Raw genomic sequence first — 12,284 nt, 5'->3', positions numbered from 1 at the left:
AGTTCAAAAACTGAATTCTTCAATAAAGCCAAGTAACTGGAAAGGTTTAACCGATGAAATGCTCAGGTATTAGTTTTATGTAGGAAAGCTCATTAAGAATGTTCATAATCTTAAGCAATTAATTGGAATGAGCATGGTAGCTTGGGTTGTTTGTCTGAGGCCAATTAGCATGTCAGAGCAAACTCTCTAAATGGTTTTATAAAGAAGATGTCAGACATCCTCATAGGTACAAATAATCATGCTCATCCTTGATGCAAATTCCCTGCAGTAAGCACAAACCACACCACTGATTAGTTTGGCACTTGACTTTTCTGGACAGGCTCTATGTCAGTAGAGTCTTTCCAGAGAAAGAATAATATGTGACAACATTTGGTCTTTTTTTCCTGGCAAATTTGCAGACAGTGAAAGTACAAGGGAATGACATCTCCCACAAGCTGCAGATTTCGAAAGTGAGGAAAAAGGATGAAGGCTTGTATGAGTGCAGGGTGACCGATGCCAACTATGGAGACCTTCAGGAATACAAGGCCCAGGCATTTCTCAAAGTCAATGCTAACAGCCACTCTCGACGAATGCAAGCCTTTGAGGCATCTCCAATGTGGTTGCAAGACATGAAACCTCGCAAAAACATCTCAGCAGCTGTTCCAAGTAGCATCCATAACTCTGCCAATCAGCGTGTGCGTGCCACTTCCAGCCCTGAAGCAGCAGCCAAAATCTCCAAACAAAGTCCACAATCAGGTATGGTAAAGCATTTTGAGCTTTCATTTGATTGCTTAACAGCATGTAAAAGGAGGCTAACGCAACCAGGTAACCAGGAATTGTGACTAGGAAGAGTGTGGTGCTTCTTTATTCCTCCTTCTTTCTGGCTTGATTCCTTCTGCTATCTCTTTACTTCCTAAAAGCTGAAGAAAAAGTTTCTGGGCAGAAGAAGCAAAAAGCCTTAAATTCAGATACACGGATTTTATCTACCTATGGTTAGCTCTCTAATTAAAGCTTAGCTTTCCCTGTAGTGTGCATCGAGAGAGAGGGGCATGTGAGTGAATGACTCATCTCATTTTAAGATGGCTGTGCATGATAAATAAAATAAAACACCAATCCAGAAGTGTTTCTCCCTAAGTTAATTTACACCACTCACCTAACTTTTATATCTCTAACATTTGGTGAAATTAATATAATTTTAGTGTCAATCCTACTCTCACAATGGAACTTGACTTCTAAATCTAAGTAGACCTTAGATACACTGGATTGTTTCTCCTTTATGTAGGCTTTAGAAAGACCACGTGTTTGTCAGAGAATGAGTTTGTCATCTTCAGCTGCTTGACCGTTGGCTTTGAATCAAACTAAAATGGCAATGCCTCAATTGTCTGTCACATAGAAATTAACATGGTACATTTTGTTTGGGAGATTTTGTGTAGTATTGTATAAATAACCTCTAAGCAATATAAGACTGCATTTTCTACACTGATACAGTAAAATTCACAGTTTTTCAAAGATGTATGAATATACAGGATGTGCAGCTGTTGACCACTGTATGATGGCAATAGACAGATGGACAGGATAAAAAATTGAGACATTGTAAATTATCAAAAATACTCTGGAAAACAAACTATGAAAGTTTTAAGGGTTTCTGGGTTACTCCTGCTTACACTGAGGGCCCAGTGCAAGGCAGAAGATTACAACCTAGCTTAAAATATGCAATGGAAGCTAACCTAGTCTGTTGTGATGCATCATTTTTCTGCCATATCACCAAAACTGGGAATACAACATATTTCATAACACACTTGTTGTGAAATCACTTTTATCTTACAGGTTTACTATTAGAAAAACGTTTTGATGAGGAATATACATTTCATTACAGATTGGAACAATGTGATTATTCATATGAAAATTCTTATTGCTATTAGAAAAGATGATGCACATACTACTACCATATTACCTCTGTATATATATTTTAAAATTTATTTAAAACTTACATTCAGCTCTCTTTCCATGAAATGGAACCACTTTCATTTTTTAACTTTTCCGAAAAATGTTTAACCTGTTAGAAGAAAAGAAATATTTCAACTGATTTAAAATCATCATTCTACCATGGGTTTCCTTTCAAAGAAGTGTTTATACCACTTATTTTCCATTGGACTAGTACATTCCAAAGTAGAAAACTTGTTCATAAAGTGCAAATTCATCTGTTTTCTGTTTAGTGCTGTGTGAAATTAATTAAAATAGTCTCAAGTTTATGAGTATGTAGTTACAGACTACATCTGATTGTGGCAAAAGTGTGCACACAACAGCTAATCCACTAAATCACTTTGGCTATATAACTGCATGTATGATACTGTTTATGTCTTTAGTCCAAGCAATATCTTGCCTGATTACTGGACATTTGTTTTTTGCGAGTTAGTAGCTTATTACATGGAAAGTTCCTTGTAAAAAAAAAAAACAAACAAAAAACAAACAAACAAACAAAAGCAGAAAAAAAAAGAAAAACTTAAAAAACTTAAATCTCTATTTTTTTCTTTGGGCTAAGATTACTGTAGATCAGCTAAGATTACTGTAGATTAAGTACAGACAATCCCAATCATAAATAATTTTAAAATTAAACAGAATAAAATATAATTTAGTTTATGAATTCATTTGTTTTATGATGAAGCACAGATTAATCCTGTATTCATCAGAGGTGAAACGCATCTACTAAAGGAACAAAAAGTGTACCAAGAATCCATATTGGACTTAGTACCAATTTAGCCATCACTTGCTACACAGTAATTACTGGTGATATTTTTGATGAATACCAGTTTAACTCTTGAGAACTAAGATTTACTTTCCTTTACTCAAGAAAATATATGCCTTATTTTCTAGCTATAATGTGATTTGTATTTTCACTCCATTTTACACTCACCCTACACCAATAGAAATACCCACAGAAGCAAAAGGCAGTGAAGATTTTTAGCTCTATGTAACTTTGAGTAGCAACTTTAGCTGAGGAAGGAGAGACATCAGTTGCGAGACCTCAGAAAAGCAGAAAGGAGGTGTCATAGTAATTTTCTTTTTATGGCATTGAATCAATACAACCTCCTCATACTGTCAAATGAGAAACTCTTTTTCAATGTCATGCTGACTACATAGGTATGCACAAGACTTAGAATCATAGAATCATAGAATCATAGAATGGCTAGGGTTGGAAGGGACCTTAAAGATCATCTAGTTCCACTTCTGTGTGACTACATTACATGTAAGCAATGTATCCATCCAGTCTAGAACACAGAAAAAGGATTGAATACAAATTTATCATCATTAACCACGTTTATATTTGAAAGACATAGGGGGTGATTGTGATGTGTCTGTTCATGTTGAGTAATACATTGACTTCAGCAACACTGTTCAGAGAGAAGTATTATTAACCACAGGTAACTGTATCAAATATTCTTCAATATTAGAGAACTGGTGCATAGTTATTGGCAAGCAATTTACTGCCATGCTCACAGACTATTGCAAAATACATTCTCAGCAGAGGGAAACATGACACTGTGAAATTATTGGGAAATCTGTATTCAGCTGTTTCTGAAGAACTCAACTACTAGTACAAGAAAGATTAACTCTGATTATATGAATATTTTGTCCCCAAAATTTATTTTTGAAAGGTAGATAACACTCTACTTAACTCCTTCGATCCCAAAGCACACTGCAGAATTTAATTTATTTCTCAAAAATAGATATTTAATAAGTAGATCTGGAAAAGCCGTTTACAATCACTACCATTTTAAAATATCAGCATTTCCCAACTGAACAGATATTTCTACCATTCTCCTCTTTTATTCAAAAGTAAGAATATCTGTGATAACTATAAGGAAGCTATATAGTAAGGACTGACAAATTAAAATTATATGAGGTCCATTCAGCATTTTGTGTTGCTTTGAAAAATACTATGTGATTGTAAAAAATGTATTTGTTATTGTTAGGGTAATGGAGATTCAATATAGGAGAAAAGAATTAAAGAGAACGTCTCTCACATATAGTCTTCAGATGATATACTGAGAAGCACTAAATGTCTACCTCAAAGTCAAAACAGTCAGGAAAGCAGAAGTCAAAGCTAACACAGCTTGACCCTTTCATTTTGTGTTCATAGGCTGCAGCAAATTAAATAAACCATCACAGCTTAACAGGAATCCGAGTAATTTGACAGGCTAATCTGCATATATCCAGAAAATGTCCTATGTAGGTGGAGTGGCAGACTTTTTTTTTTTTTTTTTCCTGTATAATTCATAACGACGTATCTTAGTCCAAAGGTAAAAGTACAGAGTTATCACAGAGCCTCGTAACTCTAAGCAGTGTTTTAACTGTGATTAACTGAGGTCCAAGAACTGCAATGAATTCAGGTAAAGGGAAGCTAAGTAATCTACAGGATGCACCAAATCTCACTGTTTCATGCATATAAATCTGGACAAACTCTGTTACCTTCATTCAAGGTACTCAACATTTATAGCAACACAAAGGGCTGCAGAATTTGATGTGCTGAGAATGTGTATAGCCCCCAAATTATTCCTGTTCTGCCAATGCTCTGTTAAAGCACTCAAAGCCATTAGTTGCTTTTCAGACTCAAGAAGATCAGGCTCAGAGAACTCAAGAGGGAATAGCTACAAATGAAGAAGTGGCATTAGGTCCATTTTCTGACTACTTACATACAGACTCTGCACATATCTAGCAACTTTTTGCTCTTTCCTGAAGTAATAAATTCAACTAGTGATCTAACTACATGCCAAAACTGTTCCTGCAATGATGGCAGAGTTGCAGTGAGTGATTTGAAGGGGGGCACAAAAATGAAGATGGTCCTTACCAAAGACAAAAAGACCGGGATTCTTGGCATCATAAATCACACCGAAAAGCTGATTGTCAAATGTGAATGCAAAAGAAGATGATGAAAACATATTTCTTCAGTCTGTTGGCACTGATAAACCTATTACATTCTTTCCAGCCTCCATTTTTTTCTACAGAATCCAAGAATCTTTTATTATCGGCCTATTGTAAGCACAAATTTTATGTCCAATTTGGAATCTTCTAGGATATAAACCAACTTCAGTGGGGGTTTTTTTTGTTTGTTTTGCTTCTGGTTTTTGTTTGTTTGATTGATTTTTTTAATGTTATACCTCCTCTTCAAGTGAAGGGGCAAAAAGTCTGCTCTAGCCTTCACCAAGGTGGCAGCCAACATTTCGGCTTTCTTCACTAAGATAAAGACTTTGGCTTTTACAGCTGCTCTCTTAAAAACTGTGAGTATCCATTATGTTAGGAGGCACCAACTGTTACTGTGATTGCTGCACAGCAAAAAGTCAAGTCTCTCTTTCCTTAGGACTACACTAAAGCCAAAGTCAAATAAGAGTTTTGTTCTTGTTCTGAATCTCATTCATCTTTTTTCAGAAATTCTTGCAAAAAGATGATGTAGGGTCTATCCCATTTTACACCTGTATACACTACAATCTCTGGTTTTATTTGAAACTTACAAATGTGTTCTCTCTTCCTCAAATGCAGCCACACTACTTTTTTAGCTTCTCTGAAACAATGGAATAAATTCTAAGGACGTTAATGGATGTAGCCCTATTAGCCAGTCAGTTGTTGACCTTGAAACTGTAAGCATCTTCTGAGAAATGCTAATCTGCTCCAAAAAACTTCATTGACAAAGCAAGGTCTTAGCAGCAGCTAAACCTCCTTTTTTTTAGGCCAGGATTTCCAATGCAGAATGAACTCCCTACTGCCTTATGTTTTTTAAAAAAACTCCACATCTTAATTTCTTTTATGTGCATACTTACTGACAGAACCAAATGCATACAAGTATTTAAACTCTTGTTCCTAGTGCTTAGCCCAACTTAACCCAGTAATAAACAAACTGTTTTTGGCGAATCTGCCATTCTAACTCCTGTCATAAGCAAAATGGTATCTACTTTTTGTAACCATCTGACTGCCATTGCCAATTGCTGATACTACTCCACTGTCACCTTTCTATTAATCTCTATTCCTTTTACAAAAGTATAGGTTCAGGAACTGAGAAGGCATTTGCCAACCAATATGTGTTAATTTTTGTTGTTCTACAAGTTTTAGCAGTTGTTCAGTCCCACATTCCCATGCCAGACTGAGTGCTGAGTATGCTTAGTTTCAAACATATCCTCTCTGAAGTCAGAGATATTATTTCAATCTTTAATGGTTAAGTACTAATACTGAATCATAGAAGAAAATCATGGTCCTCTTAAATTTGCTGAGATAATAATGGATTCTGTCCTAAAACATATGATATTTCCACTGTAAATCATATTCCCATGAAAGTGGTGGTGTTTGGAAATAAATCTTAAATAACCTTAGCTAATCACAAGCAGGGGTAAGAGGGAATTTGAGAAAGCAGGTAATGCTAGATTAGAAGTAGCCTACTACAGAAAAAGGGACTCCATGGCAGATTATTCAAACATAGCATGGATTACTCGAGTAGTTGATTTTTCAGACACTGTACATGTTATATGCATGAAGACATGGAAAACTGTCTTTGGATGCTGCACTACATATTTACCTCTGAAGTCAATCCAGAAACAATGAGGGCAAACACAGCAGGAACTAAATGTACAAAGTTTAAGAAACTCATTTTGCCCTTTCTCCATCTACATTGTTGTTTGTCTGCACACATGTATACTGAAATCTTTCTTATTCTTTTAGTAACTTTACCAGTATATTTCGCTACTCACCTGCCATTGCTACCTATGCACTTAATCACATCTCTTCCTTTCTTTTAACTATTTAAAAAGGAACCTTTCAGACTCACCTTACCTTTATAACAAAATTGATAGATAAAGACCTAGTAGGGGACCCCACAGGCATTCCCTGAGTAGCAAAATCGCAGTCATTGTGTTCTACATGCCTGATATAGCTTTATTTGGTAATTACCCACTGGAAAGACTGTAAATGGGCCACACAGATAATAAAGAAAAAGAAGAAAAGAAAGGAAGAAAATAAAAACAGGAGAGGAAAAAAAGCTGTTTATGAGCTGTTTGTCAGCTCACTCAAATTGATTTTCATTGCTAGACAATCAGGCAGCTTGCACTGGGTCATGAGAGACTGCAGCATATGTGACAGGGCTTGCTCTTGAAATAACTGATGGGATTTCCTTGCTTCAGAACACAACTCATCTGTTACTTTACACATATACAGCAAACCAGAGGACATTTTTTGCATGTTTCAGATGAGAAGTAGAAGGTTTCCATCTACCATGCCCCACTTCATTATGAAAATTCTTTGCATAAGTTAAAATTAAAAAGAATGAGTAAAATTATCTGCTGGTTGGAATGGATACAACTCTACTGAAACCAAAAGAATGGCATTCATTTACAGAGGCAAAAAGATTGTCTCAAGCCTGAGGTTGAAGATGGATTCACTTCTACTCATGAAATGAGAGTGAATTATAAGAAGAATGTAAGCTTTACCCAGCTTGTACCACCTAAAGAGGTTTAGGACAATGAAGCTGTCTGAGAGCGAAATGAAGGGAAGGAAAATACCTGAAAACTGCTATTCAGCTCATTCAGATTCAGAGGGAGGGGGCATTCTGGGTGGTGAGTTTTGATACTTCAGGTTTTTTGTGTATTTTTCCTTTCACTTTGACCAACTTTTTTGTAGTGTTGGTCTTTGAAACCTTAGGCTGGACTAGCTAGAAAGCTCAACATTCTTAGTATTTTCTGTTCTCTGGAAAGGATTTTCCATTTGATTAAATAATTCATGAGCTTCGAAAATATTCCAGACACATAACCTTCTTTACAGCTACAGTAATGAACAATTAATCCTACTTTGCTGATGATAAAGCTGAATGTAATTTGAAAAGCAGCTGATTATCTTTCCACTGGTTTTGTGAAGAGAAGACTCTGCTCCAAACCCATAAATTTACCTTATCATAAGGAAGTTGCCGTCATTCTTTTTAGTAGTGCAACTTGCTATCCTGCCTGTGTGTAGGTGTTCCAGTTTGATCGACCTCACCAAAGTTTGTTTTCCCACCTACTGACAAATGCTACTGTCTTGGAAAAAAACTGCCTAATATGCTGGAAAGAATAAAAATGTGAAAGTTAATTAACTGCCACAGCCATCATTCCCAGTGCTTCATACATGTGATGTGTGTTCATCAACAGCAACAAAAATACAGATAACAAATCTGGATGCCACTTTTGCTGCCAGTCTTATTTCTTCTGCTGTTATTCCCTCAGCTGCTGCTGTTGTCTGTGACACTGTCAGAGGTCTTTGGCCACCAAATCACAGCCATAGGGCTATAATGACTATGAAAGTGAGTTCTACATGGTTGTAGAAGGTCGTGTATCCATCTCCAGGTCATTCTGTGCAACTGAAAAAAGAGTTAAAAGGGCAAAATGTTTTGGTAAGGAGTAGTAATAGATCAATTATGCAGCAAATATTTAGCAATAGGTCTCACAGAGAGCTAGACATTCATTCAGATGGTGCAAAGCCTGTTAGTAGAATAATACTGTTTGATAATATGGCTACATAGCATTGTGGCTGTCTGAAACTGCCAAAACAACAGATCAGTTACCTCTTTTGTACTATGTTGAATTATTCACATGCATACAATATATACTGATCAGTGATCATCTTATACCTGAAGAGTCTTTGAATGATGATGAATGGCATTTCCTGATTTATCCCACACCTCAGAACTGTAACAGAAAGGTTAAAAAATCTGAAAAATTCAACAATATAGAATGTGAAGGAGGTAGAATTAATACAAGATTTAGCACAATACTTCAAGCTTCATTCTGAAAACCCATCGTTTTCAAACTAGGGCACTGTGGTTGTGGGGATGGTAATGTATTCTTTTATTTGTATCACAGTAATAGCAAGGGTGAAGGCTTTGACTTGTGAACTCTGATTTGCTCTTACAGTTTAAAATGACGTGACCCAAAGCCTCTGTCTTGCCCCAATCAGGAGTTATTGCCCCAAGCCTGAATGGCCAAAGGAAATAGGTGCCTGCTAATCAGCTCTCCCAATTCACAGTGTTGAGTATTAAACTAAGACTCTATGACAGCTGATAAATTAAAACGTTGGCTTCTTAAATTGAGGTAGATGAAGAGATGGCATGTGGTTTGCTTGTATCACTCCTACTACTGGGGATTTAATTTCCATAAGAGGAGGTAGAGAGATGGAGGCACTACCATCTTAAAGTGAAGAGTTCCTGAGTCATAGCCCTAAAACAGAGGTATGCTCTGTTAGGCAGAAGCATTGTTCTAATCTCTATAACAACTGCATTGTCTGCCAGGCAAACAAAGGATCAGAAGAATGGTCCCTGCCTCAAAACACTTACCACCTAAGAATCAGATGGAAGAAAACAGACTCATCCAGTTGGATGGGTAAAGATAAATGGCAGATTAGCTGAGTTCCATGAAAATAGCTCTTATATAAATTATATAAATTGAAGGAGATCAGGTTGACTGTATGTCAAACATAAGCCTAAGCAGTGTCAGGTGTGAAAAGCAAGAAAAGGGATTGAATATCTCATGCTGAAATATTTACAAAGAATTATAATTTTTCTTCTGTCTATGTTATAATATCCCATTTTGTATATGTTTTTCTTGGTATGACAGTGCTGTTGAAAATGACAGTCATATTAAGCATCATCTCACTTAAGATTTTTTTTTTTGATAGATAAAAGAATGAACAGAATGCAAAAAGCATGGGAGGAAAAGAAGAGTTTAATTCTATTTTTTCTTCAAATAATACTCTTGTTGCAACTTTATAGTATCTTTCAGAAACAGGTCTGTTAACAGTTTTATTACAACGTGACATATATCAAATATACATACATTTATATATATTACTAAAATGCTGAGCAATTTGTGCTAGAGTTACAACAGCAGAGGCTTGTTACTAACAAATGAGTCAATTTAAGAAGATTTTTTCTTAACATCCTAAGTTCCCACCTTCATTCAGGATGGAGCATAGCTACATGCAAGATAATAGATGAGGATGGGTTGCCACAGGACAGTCACAAAAAACTGCTTTTGCTTTGGAATCAGCCATTTCATACAGATAAATAGAAACATGCTGGTTTATATATTTTTCTGTCACACATTAAAAAAAGTCTAAGGCATTTTATATCCATGGTTTTCTGGGATAGGATGAGAGAGAAAGGTGCCTGGTGCTGATAAGAGCAGTCATAAAACATGCTTCCAGTGGTTCTCAAATAATACCAATTAACAAATGTAAGGCCTGCATTTCCTTGACCTTACTCCCCCCCCCCTTCAGCTTTTAACTGTTGCAATGGGCTCTGGATATTTTACTGCTTCTTACACTAGTTTTATTTACAAAGCTAACAACAGTGTTTCACAGACTATTTGCAAGTACCTCTCAGCTTTTCCCAAAAGTATTCTCTCACTAAAATAGAAACACCTGAAGTCAATGCATTACTTACACGTGTGAAGAGATATTAAATATAAAGAAAAAAACCACACAAACCGACAAACAAAAAAGCTTTAAAACTTTGCAGGCTCAAACACCAAGTAAAGGGAGGAAGAGATTTAGGATATCTGCTACAAATGGCTGATGCCTGACCATTTATGATGGAAAGCCCCAGGGAAGCAGAATGTCATTTTCCTAAGAAAAGAAAGTCAGTCAGGGAAGTTTGAGTATCAAGACAAAAAAGCTTGCACAATACAATAAATATATAGTGATGGAAGTAGTCATAGCTGTACAGCCGCTGAACAATTCAAAGACATCAACAACTCACTATATCCTTGGCTGAACACATGAAATTTGAGGTGGCTGAGCACAAAAAAATGTTTTAAGCTGTTAGAAGGAGGAATATAATTCTAAGTATATCTAAAGCTGAAAGCTGTGTGCCTTAGGTTCAAAAATAATTTTGACTTTGACACACTCATATCACCTGCAGAGGCATATCATCTACATTTTATTTCACTGGATGGGTATCTAACTTAATGCTACTTTACTACTCTAAATTTATTTATGAGAGTATCACATGAAAATGCTAGGGAAATTAAAATTTCAGAAGCTTAATTTTTGATAGGATAGTCTGTCGAGGTAGCAAGACTCACTTTCAGACCAAAACAACCTAATTAATTTTCTAAGAAGCATAAGCATTTGAACAAAACTTAGGATAACTACTAGAGAAATGAGTGATGCTCATGAAGCCAACGCAAAACTATATTAACATTTCCTAATCATGCTAGCATGTAAAATATTATTTAGTCCTGAACTACTTATTAACACAATTTAAACAAAGCTACATATGAAAACAGAAGTAAATGCACTAATGAGAATGGAAGTTGTGAATTACAGGATAAAGGACATAGGAGAGAGCAAAAATTACAGTAGAGGTGGCCTAAGACAACTACATTATCCAGTTCATCTACCTGAAAAACTGTTTAAATGCAACAGTCTTTTTCAGCTATTTTCATCATAACAGTATGAAAAACCTATAATTGTTGATGCACTTCGCATTTCAGTTATATGTTTAGGGATCTCACGCCACCTTTCTGCCTGTTCACTGTAAAAGGATGACAGGGTCAAATCATTTTGATGATCTCATTTTCATCTTTGACACTGGCATTAGTGATCATTTCAGCTTCTTCATAATGCATGACGGCCCAATTGGGAAGCCTGGTTTTAGTCAAGGGGTTAAAGAATGAGAGATGAACAAGAACACTGTTTAAAGAATTAAAAAGAAACCCATGACTCTCAGATATGTTGCAGAGGAAGAATAAGATTTAAATGTTTCCCTAGTTATAGGTTGATGTAAGGGATGATGTAGAAAGTGGCCTGAATGTAAAATCTCATGTTTGTTCACACCAGTGTATCCAAAATCCTACTTCTGTCCATCTTGGCATTGTGAAATGACATTGAGGACAGGCTGAGAGAGGTGGGACTGTTCAGCCTGGAGAAGGCTCTGGGGAGACCTTATAGTGACCTTCCAATACCTACAGGCCTACAGGAAGGCTGGGGAAGGACTTTTTACGAGGGCAGGTAGTGATAGGACAGGGGGCAATGGCTTTAAATTGGAAGAGGGTAGATTCATATTAGATATTAGGAAGAAATTCTTTCCTGTGAGGGTGGTCAGACACTGGAACAAGTTGCCCACAGAAGGTGTGGATATCCCCTCCCTGGAAGTGTTCAAGGCCAGGTTGGCTGGGGCTTTGAGCAACCTGATCTAGTGGAAGGTGTCCCTGCTCATGGCAAGGGGGATCAGAACTGCATTATCTTTAAGGTCCCGTCCAACCTATACCATTCTATGAAATTGCAGAAGTCAT

General features: G+C 36.4%; 1 protein-coding gene across 1 annotated transcript in view; it reads left to right on the top strand.

Annotated features, from left to right (window-relative positions):
* Positions 1-398: 398 nt before the first annotated feature.
* The window catches only part of VSTM2A (V-set and transmembrane domain containing 2A), a gene marked incomplete at its 5' end in the record, with an annotated part of 29,171 nt that continues 17,285 nt past the window's right edge, over positions 399-12,284 (top strand). Inside the window, one exon of the mRNA XM_010165302.2 lies at positions 399-735. Within this exon, the coding sequence (XP_010163604.1) occupies positions 399-735 (337 nt within the window). The remainder of the gene's footprint in view (positions 736-12,284) is intronic.

Source organism: Antrostomus carolinensis, unplaced genomic scaffold (genome assembly GCF_000700745.2).
Source record: "Antrostomus carolinensis isolate BGI_N321 unplaced genomic scaffold, ASM70074v2 scaffold3683, whole genome shotgun sequence".
Classification (NCBI taxonomy): domain Eukaryota; kingdom Metazoa; phylum Chordata; class Aves; order Caprimulgiformes; family Caprimulgidae; genus Antrostomus; species Antrostomus carolinensis.
The sequence above is the reverse complement of the archived record's forward strand: the minus strand, read 5'-3'. Positions and strand labels throughout refer to the sequence as shown.